Genomic DNA, 17,636 nt, shown 5'->3' with positions numbered 1-17,636 from the left:
TTTCTCCCTCCCTCTTGCCATACTGGGAATTAAACCCAGGTGTAGTCTACCACTACCACTAAGCTACATCCCCAGCCCTTTTTTTATTTTATTTTGAGATAGGGTATCACTAAGTTGCCCTGGCTGGCCTTGAACTCATGATCCTTCTGCTTCAGCCTACCAAGTAGCTAGGATTGCAGGCGTGTACAACATTCTTGGCTTTCAAGGCTCCAGAGGAGCTGGAAAGAACAGAGCTCAGCACATGGTAAGTACCTGTTGTGTGCCAACACCACGGTGGGGTTCAAATGCACAGTTCACTTCTTAGCCACACACCCAACTCTTCACAGAGGTCAATGGAGGCAAAGGAACTTGCCTGGCATCACACAGCTGGTCAGCGATGGGAGCCAGTTACCTGAACTCAGTTATCTTTGACTTCAGAGCCTGTGGTTTTCCTTCCACATCTGGAAAAGGGCTGCCCCAGAACTTCCTGGGATGCCTGATCACAGGCTGGCCACATCACACCCTCTCACAACAGCCCCACTGCTAGCACTTGTGCTCTGCCAGCCTGACTAGCATATGTGTGGCACGTGGGGACAGAGTGGCAGAAGTTGTGTTCCTTTTTCAACAATACTCATGGTGCCCTTATTTCATGAATAGTCTAGATTACAGCTTGGAGAACATCAATATATCCAATTTAAAACCTTCAGGAACTCACCAGTGCCCCGAGGGATAAAATCTCCATCTTTTCACCTGGTGACCAGGGCCATAGGTTTCCTGGAGGATATCAATGTGGTCTCGCTATATAGTTCAGGTTGGCCTTGAACTCACTATGTAGCCCAGGCTAGCCTTGAACTCACAGCAATCTTCCTGCCTCAGCCTCCTGAGTGCTGGGATTACAGGTGTGTGCCACCATGGCCGGCTCACCATTGGTTCTTATACAAATGAGGTGCCTCTCAGCCTCTGGATTCCCCTCTGCTGTTCTCAAGCTAAGGCTGCTCATCCTTCATTCAGGGCTCTCTCTGTTCCCTTCTCTCTTGGATGACCCAGAGTACTTTCCACCTTGAGCAGCCCTGAACACTTTCTACACCATTACAGGTGTCAATGTCTCTCCAGCCTCATCAGGTTGTGCAATCCTGCAGAACCTCGGTAAACAGCTGTCACTGAATGGGGCAGAGCTTAAAGGGACAAGGACGGCATCTGAATGCTCAAGGGGGCCTGTGAGGCATGACAGCAACAGGCCAGGACCCAGAAGCCTCTGAGGCCACATTTACAAAGATGTTGGCAATTCGAAAGCCAGTGGCTCCTTTTGTGAGGAATCTATGGAGCCAATCTCCCCATGGGGAGGGTACCTCTCTCTGCCTCAACAGAGCTAGGGCTGAGTCCTTGCCAAAGAATCACAGTACCCATGTGTAATCACTGCCACTGGGGAGGCTGAGGCAGCAGGATTGCAAGTTGGAGGCTAGTGTTGGCAACTCAGTGATACCTGTCTCACATTTAAAAAATAAAAAGGGCTGGAGATATATGGCTCAATGGTAAAGTGCTACAGGGCAGGGGTAGGGGCAGGGGCAGGGGCAGGAAAGGAACAGCTTCCCTGGCCACTGGCTTCCTGCCTGCCATGGCCTCAAAAGTGCCAGTCTGCATGCCCCATCCCAATGATGCTATGGAAGTACCTTCCCTGCACCCTGTCTGGTAGGGTCTCCCCCAGGAGCAAACCCTACAGTCCTTGAAGTGCTGTTTCCCTCATCTTGTCCAGATTCTTTTGTTAAAACACATGTAACCAGAACTTGTAAAGAGGTATTCACAGTCCAAAGTGCCTGAAGAACCTTTTTAATGAGATTTTTCATGACTTTAAAAAATTCCTTTCCTTACTGCCTGCCTTTCCAGAGACAGGAAACTGTGTTAAGAATTTCTATTTTCTTGCCAACTTCTAAAGTCCCAACCCTTTTCAAGTGCACCCAGGGGCCAGTGGTGGGTATGAGGTCAACCTGTCACCACTACTGGAGGTGGGGACAAGGGATGGTCCTGCAGGCAGAGGGAACAGGGAAAGGACGACAGCGATTTGGCAGGATCTCTGCCCAGCTTCGAGGTGGTGGTTTCTGCTGTGGAGGACCTCTGAGAGGGATTGAGTGTGCAGGCGCTCTCTGAGCTCTGCTAACACTCAGTGGGGAGGCTGAGGGAAGTGGGGCTGAAGTGTGAGGGAGGAGCCCGAAAGCTGGATTCTGAGTGGGGCCTGTCAGTCAACACCCTGGCACTGAGAACTGACAAACTGTCCTGGGAGGCACAGGTGTCCTGCCCAGGTTCTTCTGCACTTCTGTGGCTGTGCCACCTTTGGGGAACTCCTATCTTCCATCTGTCTCTCCATTTGCGGTGCTGGGGTGGTACTCAGGTGAGCTCTACCACTGAGCTACATACTCCCAGCACTTTTTTCTTTTTTACGGAGACAAGATTTCACTAAGTTGCCCAGGCTGGCCTCAAACTTGTGATCCTCCTACCTTCGCCTCCTGGGCAGCTGGGATTATAGGCATGCACCACTCTGTCTGGCTTCAAGTGCAGCCTCCTCACTTCGGATGCTCCTAACCTTCCGGAGCAGGGACCACGCACTTGTGTGACACCTCTGGGCTCCCCAGGCCCTGCAGACAAACCTGCACGCAGCAAGGTATAGGCTGACCTGGCCAGGCTCTGAGCCCAAAACCTGGCGCTCCTCACCGTGGCTCTTTCTGGTGGTCAGCCCAGTGCCTGGTACAGAAGGCTTTTATAAATATCTTCTGAGGAAGGATGGAATGGGTGGAGGGCCTTGTCCTCTGAGGCCAGACTCTCCCAAATGCTTTCTGTACCCTGAACAGCCTCATAGCAGGCCGGAAGGCTCCCATGAAAATGCCAGAGATGGAGAAGCAGCATAGCTGGAATTCCAGTATCAATTTGCACCCACTCCTGACAGCATGGCGCAGAGGGATGCCATTCCCCACTTCACTGTTGTGGCAGGCAGACTGGACTAAGTGAGAAACCATACCCCTCACACGGTGGCTGGCAGTCTGGTGTGCACCCAGAGCAGCTGCAACACACAGAACCAGGGCTGATCCACTTGTGCTTGAGGTGATTAAAGCCTGGGTGTTACTCCCTGGTGAGCAGGTGGACTGGTCAGGTGATGCAGTGGTCACTCAGAGAAGCAAGTCTGCCTCCCGGGTGTGGGTTGCCCAGTCCAGCCATTGGATGGTCTAACTCACCTCCCCACTTTGGGCTTCTTCAAGGGAAGGATGACCAGGTGAGTCCACCCCTCTGGATTTTGGGGATGGTGATCTAATGGCTCTAGACAAGCATGCAAAACTAAACCTTCCATCTCCAACACCCCAGGCACAGACTAGTCATCCAAACTCCAGTCCTGATAATCAGATCTGACAGCATGGGAGCAGCAACAAAGACCAGGGTCGGATGGCAGGGTTCTTGTCTAGGGTCCTGGCAGTCACCATGCCATGTCTCCTGGTTTTCCTCTCTGGCCTGGGAGGTGCAGATCAACCAGCCAGAGCATACCAAGGACAAAGGGGCTGAGGCCACAGACAGAGACATGCGAAGAGTCAAAGTTCATTGGGTAGATATGGGGAAGGAACTTGTCCAAGGTCACACAATGAGCTGTAAGTGGCAGGACAGGAAGCCTGTCTGGAATTTTGGACAACAGGTCTCTTAAATTGGACTTCAATCAAATCACAGAGCTGATGGCAAGAACAGAGAAGGTAATAATGATATGGCACTGAGGCTCAACAAAGAAGCATGGAGGCCACAAGCCAGGGAGTGGGGAAGCTAGGGGAGAGTAGTCCTCCACTGCCTCATTACAGCACCAGGACCTCTGGACTACAAGCCTGCACTGTGGGAACAAATCCAAGGTGCTGTCCAGCCCTTGGGAGGGCCCTACTATCTAAGGACCAGCACAGGGCAGGAATGAAAGGGGGCTGTGCTCTTGGCCCTTGGAAACCCATCTGTGAGGTGGCATTTGGGTCTGTGTAACTAGGGGCCGTTGTACAGGGGCTTGAGAAACAGATTCTCGGGGCACCATTTTATGGTATCATTTATTCTGCAACAGGGTCTGGATTCCTTCTGCACTCCCTAAACAGCATCCCAGACATGATATGTCCTGGTATTCAGTGGGCTGTCCCTTGCAGGCAGGGCTGTGCTAGACCCACAGTGCCCCAGTGTCCTGCCAGCCTCCCTGGTTCAGGGCTCAGCACTTCCCCATGGAATGAACAAGAAATCTGGGAAGCTGATGAGGCTCTGGCCCTGTGGAAGGAATCGCTGGGTACAGCATGGGGTACTCCATCCTGTCCTCTTTTTATCAATTAGTTCTTTCACGGCTGTTCTTTTAAACTGGGATGCTAGGAGGACTGAGTCTCTTGAAGAACTCAGACTGACAGGAAGAGCGATGACCCAGCATGACCAATGCCTTGGAGTCTGCAGGCTGACAGGAGCTGTGGGAAAGGTTGGTGACCTGAGTCCCAGGGCTTTCTTTAACTCTTGCAGCCTAGAAGAGGCCATTTAGCCAGGTTACAAGCTTATCGCTGGGCAGTGAGAGGGGTGGCAGCGTGGCCCAAAGCAGCGGGGAGCCCAGGGACCTGGCCCTGCCACTGTGCCTGATGCAGTACAGCTCAATGCCAATGCCCTCGCCTTGATTCAATTATGGCTCTCTGGCTTTAGCTACCACTGCCTGACCTGCCAAGCTTCAGTCTAATACACTGAATTTTTCTGCACTGCCATGACTGACCAGATTCTTTAAGCTATCAAGTCTGATGGCAGATGATGAAGCACACAGGTGCCAGCAGCTCAGAGAGAAGTACTCTTACTTTTTGCATGTTTCAGTGTCTTCCCACTTGGTTAGAATCCTCCCTGGCCAGGCAGTGGTCCAGCCCTGACTGGACTCCCCCAGTGACAAAATACTACCTTGAAACACTTTTGGGTTGCCCTAATTTTTTATTAGCTCTTCTACAAAATTTCTCTCCTGGGGCTGGACTCTGTCTGCCAAAAACCCCCTTTCTGGAGAACATATGTGACCACATCTGCCCTTCCCTGATGGTCCTTGAGAGAAGTGTTGTGCCTGAAGGTCTCTGCATATCCTCCCTTCTACCAGAGCTCTGCCTGTGCCTGCTGCCTTCCCCATGCTCTGCAGTTTGGCACAGTCCCTCTCGGGGCAGAGCCCAGCACACTGGGGAGGGTTGGTCTACAGCAGAGTTGCAGGCCAGCCTCCTCTTTCCTGGCTGCACTGAGACTTCTGTCTACACTGCTAGCACATGTGTGAGTTCTGACAGCAGGATGACAGGTCCACTAGGAACAGAAAGTGAGGACAGAGAAGAGGCCACATAGAGGGTACCACCATTTCTGGGGGGTTTGTGCTGGTAGAAGGGCCCAGGTTTATGCCCTAATAATGTTGCTGAGTCCTTGGCAAATCCTTCCTTACTCTGGGCCTCAATTTTCTTCTCTGTAAAATGTGTTTTAGAAGATATTTTAAGCCAGGCATGGTAGCATGTGCCTGTAATCCCAGCACTCAGGAGGCTGAGGCTGAAAGAATGCTCTGAGTTCGAGGTCAGCCTGGGCTATTGAGTGAGTTCAAAGCCAACCCGAACTACACAAGGTCTCAGCCAGCAGTAACACTGAATAATGGAGCAGCCAACCTCAAACGCTCATTTATGAACCCACCATCCGGACAACAACACCTCACAGGCCAGAAAGACTTGACAGCTTACAAAGCAACAATAGGCAACACCACCAGGATTCTTCCCCATATAAAAACCAGAGCAGGGCTGGGGATTTAGCTCAGTGGTTCTGCCTGCCTCGCAAGCACAAGGTCCCGAGTTCGATCCCCCGAACCAAAAAAACACCAGAGCTGCCTAAACAGCAACTCAGAGCCTAAGGAAAGCATCCTCACTCCTCACAGCAGCCATGTGGCACTGTGGAGAGTGAAATGGCTGCTCTTGAGTTCTGGCCCTGCCACATGGGCCAGGCATACCCTTTGTGAGCCTCAGTTTCTCAATCTGCAGAATGGGGACAATCTACTCATTGGAGGGTTACAGTGATATTTAAGACAGGAAGGGGACAGTCAGAGCTTCTGACAGGCCCTAGCCCACAGCATGCATGAGACTATTCCCAGCTACTTAAGTGAACCCTAGACAAGAGTCCTTGTCTCTGGGAAGGCAGCAATGGAAAGCATAACAACTCCTTTGGGTCCCAGAAGAGGAGCATCAAATAAAAAACCCAAGTCTTAAAATAACTTGTGGCAGCAGCTTCCCCAGGAGGAGGGGTGTTGTGGGTCTTTGCAGGCTCTGCCAGGGCTATAGGGGCGGTGTGTGTATGTGTGTAAGTGCTGTACTCACTTCAGTGACAGGGAGTAGTCGTGCTTGCTGGTCTGGCTATTCCGCACGAGGTAGCTACACTCCTTGCAGAGGCGCAGCAAGTTCTCGGCATCTCCTCTGCTGATGGCTCCATGATACCATCTGGGAAGAGGGCAGAGTGTGGTCAGAGCCTGTGGGAACTGGGCTGCTGCAAACCACCCAGGGAGGCTCGGCACCCTTGGAGGCAGCTGCCAGCTCCCTGGCCACCAAGGAACAAGGAAGGTGCTATGGTTTGTGTCTAGATGTCCCTCTAAAGCCTCATGCAGTCACAGGTGGGGCTTTTTCAGAGGTGGCTGGATCTAGTGTGTGTGACGCTGGGATTGATTCATGGTGTACTGCTAGGCTCAAGGGCACTAGGATTAAGACTGTGAGTGCTACCTTCTCCAGGTAGTCTGGATAAGATAAAAGGGGCTGCAAAACGCCATTAAGGTCCCTTGTTGCTTTGTTACCTTTGGTCTGTCATGTACTGTTGCCCCTCTGCCATGTGCCACCCTGGCTTGGAGCCAGCTGATTATGGACTGAAACCTCTAAAGGAAGGCATGGTGCCACTGAGCTAAGTCTCCAGCATGAAACCTCTATGAACTGTGAACTAAATAAACCTTTCCTCCTTTAACTTTGGGTGCCGTGTATATTGTCTCAGCAATGAGAGAAAAGTAACTAAGAGAGCAGGTATCCACTGATTTCTTCCTTCAGTGGCTGTTTACCAAGTATCTGCTACACGCCAGCTCCGTCGGGGGCCAATGAACAAACCCAGGAGCTCCCCCTCGAGAGGCTCACACTCTGGCTCAGGGCTTAGGCAACAGCTGCTAGATGGTCACGCAGGCACACTCTGGTGAAAGGAGTGATAGAGATAGAGTTGAGTCTGGGTCACATGGCTGGGGACAGATAAGTGGCCAGGAAAGTTGTGTGGAGACAGTGACATTTCAGTGCAGGGCTACGGGTGGTAAGAGAAGACCAGGAAGGAGAGCAGCTGGAAAGGATTATTTTGGGGAGAGGGAGGGCAGCCAATGCAGAGGCCAAAGTGCGAGTCTGCACAATGTATTCTGGAAGCAGGCAGGGGCCAGTGTCCCCGGGGTTCAGGTGGCAATGCTACCCGAGAGGTGGGCTGGGTGCAGAGGCTTCTCTCTGTCTGAGACATGGAATCCATCAAAGGGTGCTAATGGGAAGGCCATGCTCTGACTGTGACATGCGCGAGGCAAGGGGACAGGTGCTCATTACTCAGGACAGGGCAGTTGGAGTACAGTGGCTGCTCCCACTTAATGTCCTCCGCACTAATTGGACACATGGGAATCCCAGCGTCACTGCTTCCAGATACCACACTCGACAGAATGGAACAAGGGGGCAGAGGGCAGAGGGCCTAAGGCCCACGAGCACAGGGTGAAATGGGAACATTGCTCTTCATGGCTGCAACTGCTGGAGGTCAAACCCCAGTGAAAGAGTAAAGCTCTGTACTGCCAGCAAGTGGACCCACTCAAAGCCAACGAGGGGCACATCAGCGAGAGGTGGTGAGATATGGGGCCAGAAAGAGAAGCAGAGATGCTGGACACTGGCAGAGGCACGGCTGTGTCTCTGAATCATGGCTCCGTGTTCACAGGCCAGGCAGTGAGGGTTACCTGCTGGAGCTGGCTGAACCTCTGCTCCCTACCACGTTAGGGTCATGGCAGCCCTCTCCAGGAGCTATGAGATGACACAAATGACCTACAGGAAGGCTTGTACGGAGCCTATGGTGGGTGGGTTTCAACAAACTGCACAGGGAGCACCTGCAGAGAACCTGGTCCAGCAGCCTATGCAGATGACATCGGCATCTATGAGGACTCTGAGTTCCTGCAGTCCACAGACTACATGTCACATTTCCAGCTTACGTGTGGACTCTGCCTCCTGATGCATGCCCTGGAGGCGGTACCTCTGAGGGTTTTGACACAGACATTCTGCCCTGCACTGGTGGCCACTGTGCACTTCCTGTCACTGACAAGGTAGTGCTCCCCAGTGAGCAGCAGCAGTGGCGACAATTATACCTTGAAAAACAGTTTTCAAGAAATGAGGATTGGAGAACATCTGTGGCCATGGAATTGAGAATCTGGAGAGGAGACTTGCCTCTGTCAGGGGCCAGGGGAGCGAGCAGGCTTCAGACCCACTTTTTCTTCTCCAGTTACACAGAAACAGGATTGTGAAGTCAAGGGATGTGTGAGCTGCAATGATGAAAGTGGTTCCAAAGCCAGGAAGGCCCAAGCATACTTTAGAGAGGACACAGGGCTATAAAGGGAGGATCAGTCAGAGGCAGAGCTGGCTTTGGAAATAGAGTCAACAGATCTAGTGAGACTGTCCTCCAGAGACTTGGCCTGTGTAACACACCCCCAGCGAGCTGACAAAAACATTTATTAGGAAAACAACTTCCAGCCATTTGAAGCTGAGCCGTCCTCAGGGAAAGGCCTAGAAGAGGGTCTCCAGGGAAGTGCTGCCCCTGCCTGCCCCTCCTCGGGCACAGAAGCAAGCCCTGCTCAGCTGCAGAAAGACCTGGGGGTGGGAGGCCTTAATCTTCATTAAGGATAATCCCTGGTGGTAAACAGGATAAGCTGCTGGTTCCTTTCCACAGGGGGAGAAAGGCAGGAGACTTGGGGTTGAGGATCAAAGGAGAGAAGGAGCAAAGGGCATTGGGTCAGAAGCCACCAGTCAGCTGGCAGCCTACCAACAGGCAGCTGTATACCAGGGACAGACTGGGCTTGGGTGGTCTTGTGGAGGCCCTGCCTGCACTAAAAGAGATTCCAGGCAGGAGGCCATCACAGGGACCCTGTGGAGTCAGTCAAGAATTGGGGGATTAGGGAGATTCAACCAACACATTCATCCGAGCAATATCTACTAGTTCATCCAATATTTACTTACTGTTCATGCTACTTTTCATCTCATGGGGCTGATGCAGAGAGGGGGAACCAACAGAGAGATATTGGAAAACCATTCCAGACAGTGACAAGTGGTATACAGGAATATGAGGGTTGTAAGGCAGTGACTGGTTTGGGGGGAGCTGCCTGTTTTGAATGTCAAGAAAGGCCCCTAAAGCTATGGCATTTGACCTGAGACCCTGGTAAAAAGGACCAAAGGAAAGATCTCAGCAGCATAAACAGCAAGTACAAAGGTCCTGGGATAGGAAGGTGCTTGGGGTGCCCACATAGCAGAAAGTTGACAAGAATGGCCCAGCACTGTGAACATAAGAGTGCTGTAGGATGAGAGTGGAGTGGGAGGCAGGGACAAGTTACTTGAGGCCCTGTGAGTCTGATTTCATCCTAAACACCCTGAGGAGGAAGAGTGTTATAAAGTAATGTTACTGGCTTTGGTCGATATTACAGAGGATTAGCCAGACTCCCCCAAGGAGAAGCAGGAGACAAGTCAGCAGGTGGGACATCGTTTCAGAAGAGGGAGGAACAAGCAAATTCAGGTTTTGTTGTTGTTTTGTTTTGGTGGAAATTGAACCCAGGGTCTTCGAAATGAGCTATATCCCCAGCTATTTTTATTTTTCATTTTGAGATAGAGTCTTGCTAAGTCACTAAGTTGCCCAGACTGGGGTCTAACTTGTGATCCTTCTGGCTCAACCTCCAGGAATACTGGGTTACAGGCATGTGTCAACAGGCCTGGCTCTAGTGTTTTGCAGGAAGGACTAGCCACAGACCTTGGTAATGTAGCAGCTGCTGATGTAAGGCAAAAAGAGGTCTCAAGAGGAATCCAGAAGGCTTGAGCCACAACTAGACATAGTGATGTGGAAGCTGGGGGAGGAGCAAGTTTCCAGGTGATCAGGAGTCCAGTTCCTGAACATGTCAAGTGTGAAATGCTAGGAAGACAGCTGGAAGTGGGAGTGAGGAGGTCTGGGAGAACTATGGGTTGGGGCCAGGTACCTGCGAATCATCATCAGGATCCTCAGAGTGACTCCCCTGGGAGATCCTGCAGCTGGAAATCGAGCCCAGCAAAGCTCACCTTCAGGTAAAGCAGAAGCCAGGAGCTATCGACTAGGCAGAAGAAATGGCCAGCAGGGCAGGAGAAACCAGGAATAGAGCCCCAGGAGGGAGCTGCAAGCTGTGCTGACTCCCATGGAGGGTGGAGGAGACTGTCTAGGGACTCAGATAGAAAGAGGGAGCTGGCTGTGGTTGGTGAAAGAAAAAAGGAGGTGATGGAGCAAGTAGAAGTACTGACAGATCTTCGGGGACTTCATTCAGCTGACAGCCATTTATTGAGCACCTATAACTGTGCCAGGCAATGAGGATGCAATGGCAGCCTGAAAAAGGTATGACAGACAGGGAAGCATGGGGGTCAAGATTACATTATTTACTCATTTAGACAAAGTTCAGGGCCAGAACATGTTTGCATGCTGGTGGTAATGATGATGCAGGATGGAGGGGTGGTGGGTGAGGGGAGGAGAGGTCTGGAACTGAAGGTGCTACTTTAACTCTGTAGCTTCATCACCCAGGGCACTGAGGTGGTGGGGTGAAGGTGGTGCTGGGGTGTTGGGGAGGATGGGTGATTCTTCCCATCTTCCTAGTGCTCTAGTAGAAGTGGGTTACCTATGCACACCTCTTAGTGATGAATTAAGGCTTCTGGAAGGCCAGGACAATTGTGGGGAGTCGAGACAGAGGAGGAAGGAAAGCCAGTCATGACTGGACCTGGCAGAGGGCCTTGTCTGGTGGGAATGGGAAAGGAAGGGAGCACAGCTGCCTGGAACTAAGGCTTTGACCAGCAGCTAAGAGAAGGTAGGCCGGTTCCAGGCTGACTCCAGGCATACCCAGCCACTGCTGTCAGGATGCACATGGAATAGCTTCTAGGCATCTCTGGATCATATTCTGTTGATTCATAAAAGTGCACAGATCAAGCAAAAATAAGCAAAACCTGCCTTGCAATCTGTGTGGCTGTGAGGTGATTAACCCTCCCGCAGGAAGTGACCCCAGGGAGCTCTGCAGGGCAGGAGTGGTGGCCATAAAGGAAGCTACAGCCTCCTAGGTCAACATGTGGTTATAGCACATGCATCCTTCTCTGCAAGTGAGCCTTTCTTTCGAGGAGACACACTTGCCTGTGCAATACGAGAATCCCCTGGGCCAAGACTAATACAGAGGATGATGAACACTGGTGTCTTGGCCTTAAGAAGGGCCTACTTTGGCCAAGTGTTTGCCAGGGTCGGTGATGAGTGACATTTAAGGGGTGCGGGAATAAGGGAAGGTTGGGGCACAGATCATGAGCTGAGGAACACAAGTCTTAGCCAACTTCTGCATCACTCTAGGCCCCAATGTTCCCATGTATGCAGTGGGAATGCTAATCCCTTTCATAGCATGTTTGCTTGTTAAGCAAATGATACACCTAAAGGTACCAGCACAAGATTCCATCCCTGCTTTATCAAGTTCAGAAAAACTCACCCAAGTTCAGGTACGTGGGAAGGTGGGAAATGGAAAACGTAGTCTGGGGCAAAACACAAGAGCAAATGGCAGGCTAGGGAGATGGAATTTTGTTCTGGAGGTACTGGGCAGCTGCTGAAGGTTTCAGAGCGGGGCAGGGATCTATCTGCACAGTGAGACTCCGGCAATCAGGGAGATAATCATGGCCAAGGAAATGGGCAGTAAAGGGCCTGGCCAAGCACAGTGCAGGGGGCAGTGAGGAGGAAAAGGGTACCAGAATTCAGGGGTTCTATGGGAGGGACTAGGCCACTGAGTGGAAGTGGGACATCTCAGAAAAGGGATGAGCAAACCTAAATCAAGAATGTGAAGGAGCTGCCCAATTTATATCAAGCTAACGTACAGACAAAACATCACTCACTGTGGCTAGAAAAAAACCCCCTAATTTACACTGAGAGGACAGGCTTACTTTCCACTTATTTTTCAAGAACTGACTTGCTGCATGATGTAATAAGAAACTAGGACAGAATTATGCAGACCAGTGAGGGTAAAGCTGGCAATACAGGGTGGAGAGATAAGGCCAGGGCTGCCACTGACTGCCTGGAGTCTCAACTCCATGAGCTGCAACCTGCTTCCTGTACCACAGTGGGGAGGCAGTGTTAGGCAAAAGGCCCGACTCTAAGGTGCTCTCAGTGACTACAGGAACTGAGATGAGGTTGGGCTATGCCCTGGAAGAACTTACATTTGCTTCTCCAGTGGGACAGTAGGATCCACTCTTTCTCCCAGGATCCCACAGAACTCAGGGCTCCCATGCTTGATAGGCTTGAAGCCCCCTCCAGGAGCACGAAGCTGGCGCCGCCGGTCCCTTGAAGGCGAGGGGGATGACTGCCGTTTCTCATTGCCATTGAACTGGGCTGTGACACAGAGATAGAAACAGCACATAGTTACTCGGAGCTCAGCCCAGAGGCTCTTGGGGGGCACACCTGGGGCAACTGTTCAGCATACAATCTGTAGGAGGAAGAGTTTCAGGTAACGAAAAAGCACAGCTCCAAAAATGTTGGTTTCTGCCATGGTTTGAGCATGTCCTTTCAAAGCTTACATGCTGGACCCTTGATTCCTTAAGGTGGCAGTATTGGGAGGTAGAGCCTAGCAGGCAGTGTTTGTAGCCTGGAGAGAGCACCCTTATGAATGGAATATGTACCCCCCACACAAGTGGATCTTGGTACTGGGCTATCTGCCAAGAGCAGGTTATTATAAAGCAAGGTGGCCCCTCATGCTTTCTCTCCCTGCTGCGTGTGTCCCCCTTGCCCTTTTGCTTTCTGCTATCAGCAAAAGTGGCACAAGGCCCTCTCCAGTACCATGCGTTAGACTTCCCAGCCTCTAGGATCATGAACCAAGCTAACCTTCTTTTCTGTATAAATCACCTAATCTCGTGCATTTTGTTATTACAACAGAAAATGGGCTAAAATAGCCTCCCAAAACAGGACATGGAGGTGCTGTCAAAGCCAGATTATGTACTGAAGGGGCTAGCTGGGGCTCCAGAGGTCACTGAGCCCAGCCCTATCTCCACAGGAATCTCTCTGCATCCTCTAATGGGGGATGTGGCACACCTATCACACCCAGGGCCACCGTGGTCCCATCTGCCCCCTTTCTCCTAGGACAGCTCTATAGAGCTTCACTCAAGGTTCACGTTGCATCCTGAATCTGGTCCTCCTCCTTCAGAACCTTCTTCATGGCCCAGGCCCAAGGGAGGCTGGGGTAGTACACTGCCCTATGCAAACACCCCAAAAAGAGCAGAATATAATAAGCCAAAACTAACTGCCAGAAGGGTTCCTGGGAACTAGCTAGTCCATCTTGCAAGTTATCTCCCTGAGCCTTTCATTCTCTAAAAGACAGGGATAACAGCACCCATTTCCTGGAGATTAAATCAAGTAAGGCTCAAAGAGATCTAAAGAAGAGGGCTTAACACGGATCTATGCTCAATGTTACACATAAATGCATACTTTTATTATTATGATGCCTGCTCAAAGCAGACACAATACAAAGGGCTTCATATCAGCTACCAAACTAAGCTCTCTTGAGTCTGCCAATGCCCAGTGTGTGTGCCTTGGCTAAGGCACTTACCCTCCCTGAGTCTCCTTTTATCTCACTGGCTGTAGCGAAGAGAGAAAGAATACTCTTGGTACACAGAGGGTGCCAAGTCAAGCATCCTCAGCTGAGCCTCCCAGTGGCAGGAAGCTCCCCTCTAGCTAGCACGCATGGAGGTGGCTGGAAATCCTCCAACCTCAGATACAGGGCAATCACTCCTCATGCTCATGGAAAGTGGTGGGGAGATTCCAGTCTGGAATATGGCAACCAGGCTGTCTCCTGGGACTGAGAAATGCAAATAAACTTGCTCTGTGGCTCAGCTACTGGGCAGTCTCCTCCACTAGATCTGATGAGGCATGTCTGTTCTTCCAAGATACTCTTTTTCCATTAACCACGACAGAAAACTGGGAAGGGAGGCCCCTGCCATGAAAATCTCCCAGACACCCTGGACCCACCTGCTCTTGTGAGAGTACAGAGCACGGCAGTAGGATCTGGCAGGCAGTCCTTCCACCAACAACATTGGGAAATAGTCATTCACAGATGCCAGCCATGGCTCAAAGCTGGGAAAACAGACAAGAATGCCTGCCTGATGGCCTGGAGTCCTGGGGAGGAGGGACAGGCAATAAGTCAGTACATCAATGGCTGATGACAAGTGTCACAGAGACAGCAGGGCAGAGTAAGCAATGTCTGGGTAAATATCAGAAAAGAAGGAGGGACATCCGCAGGAAGGACATTCCTGGCAGAGAAAAAATGGAGGTGGCCTAAACCTGGTGTGTAAGAAGCACAACAGTCTGGGCCACTGGTGCAGGGGCCAGATAACTGGATCTCATTAATTTGGGGAGGGACTTGGTTTTGTTGTGAATGATATGAAGAGTTTGGCATTTTGATGGGGAAGGGTTTAATCTAGCTCTCTATAAACAGGATTGCTGCGCTGAAAAGAGATGGAGGGCAGGAGGCATGTGGGCCTCCCTGTACTTTCTACTCAATTTTGCTGTTAACCTAAAACTTCTCTGAAATACAGAGTTAACTAACTGGAAGAGATGGGTAGAGGGAATACACAGGGAAAGAGGGCAGGCCTCATGTGACTCTAAGTGGAGCATGGAAGAAATGTCAGGGATGATGCAGGCTCAGGCCTGAGCACTAGGAAGATGGCTGGCACTGGCTGGCACTGCTTTCGAAGGACTCTTGCACCGCTTCCCATCAACAGTGCTGGCCCTCACATCACCACAGACCTCTGCCCCTCCCTGGCGCCGCACCCCACCCACCCCCAGCAGTGGAGATCTGGATCTCTCCCAGGCTCCTGCTGAAATGCACTAGCCCTTCACAGCACTGATCAGATGGGCTACATATTCCTGGGAGAGGGGAGCAAGGGGTGGAGGTCCTGACCCAAGTACCTATTTTGCAGAGCCCTTGCTGGGTGACCTTGGGTCGGGGCGAGGGTGTCCACCTGGGTCCAGGTGGACAGGTGAGGGCCAGGTCATGGAGCCCCTTTCTAAAGAGCTTGATCATATGGATGGGGATAATCAGAGAATGACATTCTTAGGCTGGCTTTGAGAGTCAACATCTGCCTGCTGATGGTGGTGTTTGGGGAACCCCAGAAACGGGGCACCAGTGCAGGTGGGTGGACATAGGTGACTCCCAAGAGCACAGGATTACCCTGGGCAAATCAGGGAGGATGATCGTGTGGGGTACAGATTTCTGGCTTAAGGGAGAGCATAGCCTTCACCAAGATGGAATTGGTGTGTGCTGGAGCCATAATGGCTCCTTCTGCTAACTCTGTCACTGTCAAGAACAGCAGGAAGCAGCTCAGTAGGATCGGCATGGGGAGGGCATGAAGCTGGAGTGAAGGTCAAGGCTTAATTTTAAATAGAGGCTCAAGAGAGAGGGACTAGATGACTTGTAATTCACTTTCAGGTCTGGCATCTTGGGGCCCCAGTTGCTAAAATCAGGATTAGGAATTTCAGCTAATATAGAAGCCCCCAACAGGCCTCCTGCCACAGAAGGAGGGAAAAGGGAAGTGCAGACCAGAGACTCGGAGAGGAACCAGCTCTGCGGCACAACCATCAGGCCCTCTGGCGCCTGGCTGTCTAGACTCAGGTCATCTGACTGCCTCCATTTACCCATCAGGGCCCACCTCTTCCAGAAAGCTTTTCCTGATCTTAACCTCTCCCAGATTCACCTTGATCCCAGCCCATGGCACCCTACTCACCAGTTTCCTTATCTGGCTCCTTGTGAGTCCCTGAGGGCAGAGCCTGTACCATATGTGCCCCTGTACCTAAGCCTACTATAGTACCTGCAGGGTGACAGGTGCTCCATGAATGCTAAATGAAGAAGCTTAATGAGCTGCTGTTTTGCTTTACTGGGAAAAAAGTATCGGTTTTGCTACCAGATAAATTGGATAAAACCTCAGAACATCCTAGTCAACATTAATTCCCCACTGAATTAATTTATGCATTCGCTGGCAAGCTTAATAAAGCAGCCATATATTTTAGAGAGAACAGGTGGTGATGAATGACAGGCTTAATTAGGCAAATCATTTCACCTAAAATACAAATATACAAACTCCAAGGGCAGTGATTCGGCAGGCAAAGAGAAAAACATTTTTAAGAACAAAAGCTGCAAACACAACTGCTTTCATCCCTTCTAATTAAGTTTCTCTTTAATCTGCAATTTAAAATGGCAATTCTTTTAATTTAGTGATTTTTCTGTAAAAGATAAAGATACAATCCCTCAAAAGAATATCCACATTTAGAGAAAAGATATGCTACCCCTGTGAGTTGTTAGAATGACAGAACCTAATGAATTCCACCTATAGGCAATTAAAAAGGGAAGTGAGACTCCTGCAGTAGGGAGGGAGACTCAAAGCTGAGTAGGATGAGACACTGGGAGCCCATCTGACTTGGTTCCAATGATGGGATCTGGTGGTGGTGCAGAGGTGGCCTGCTCAATGTCCTCTTGGGCTCAGCCAGCCAGCTAGCCACCTCTGTCTTGCCCCAAGTGTCTTTCTAAGAGGTCAGACCAGGTGACAGGGCTCATCCTCTAAAAATCAGCTTAAAGGTCCCCACATTCTGAGAGGCTTTCCTTGTCCTTCCTCTGGATTGTCTGGAAGCCAGCAGCTCCTTTTCTACTTGTGTTATAGACTTTACACCAACCAAGTTTGGACACTGCCAATGACAGAAGACTGAGCACCTCCATTAGCACCAACTCTCCTAATAACCCTGCCATGAGGACAATGGGTGAGGGCCTGCAGAAGGGTGGGGGAGGGTGTGCCTGTCCAGGGTCTTGAAGCCCAGTGGCAGGTTGAGGGTGAGCCCAGGACTGGTGCCGGAGGGCCAGGATCACCATCAGAATACCTCACTGTCTCTCACTTGCCTCCCAGCCTCTTGCTCCATCTCTATGATGTCCAGAGGCCTCCAGGATCCAGCACAAACGAAACCCTGCTCCTCCACAACACTTCCCTGGGTTCCTGCACAGGATAAACTTCTCCATCCCTTGGCTCATGCCCTTGGCATCCCTCCTGTAGCTCCAGGGACACCCAGTCCATTTCGGCATTCTGTGGGACAGTGCCTGGGACTGATTTCCCTTTGCCTTCTCCACTCCCTTGTCTGCTCCTAAACTCACTGCAGAGCCTGGCATGGAGAGGGTGTTTGGAAAGCGAGTGCTGGAATGAGACAAATATGTTTTTTCAGAGTGGATCTCCTTCCTATCCACTGTCTAGAGAAGGCCAGAGACAGCAGTCTCCAGAAAACCAATGAACCTTTGAAGTACAGCTCTCCTGTACTTACAAACCCTCACTAACTCCCCAGTGCCCCAGAACAAAGGCAAACTCCTC

The 17,636-nt window shown here is 51.1% G+C and overlaps 1 protein-coding gene across 4 annotated transcripts in view; it reads right to left on the bottom strand.

Annotated features, from left to right (window-relative positions):
• Shb (SH2 domain containing adaptor protein B) overlaps nt 1-17,636 on the bottom strand; it is a 126,139-nt gene that overhangs the window by 20,094 nt on the left and 88,409 nt on the right. For 3 of the 4 annotated variants that reach the window (XM_004864981.4, XM_087183651.1, XM_021244508.2), the window contains 2 exons: nt 12,459-12,630; nt 6,333-6,452 (listed from right to left, as the gene is read on the bottom strand). In XM_004864981.4, the coding sequence (XP_004865038.2) occupies nt 6,333-6,452; nt 12,459-12,630 (292 nt within the window). The remainder of the gene's footprint in view (nt 1-6,332; nt 6,453-12,458; nt 12,631-17,636) is intronic. The other variant, XM_021244509.2, reaches the window with a different exon arrangement.

Source organism: Heterocephalus glaber, unplaced genomic scaffold, assembly GCF_053883595.1.
Source record: "Heterocephalus glaber isolate CG9 unplaced genomic scaffold, H.glaber_assembly_v1.0 deba00001481, whole genome shotgun sequence".
In the NCBI taxonomy this organism is placed as follows: Eukaryota; Metazoa; Chordata; class Mammalia; order Rodentia; family Bathyergidae; genus Heterocephalus; species Heterocephalus glaber.
This window is presented reverse-complemented; position numbering and strand designations above follow the sequence as displayed.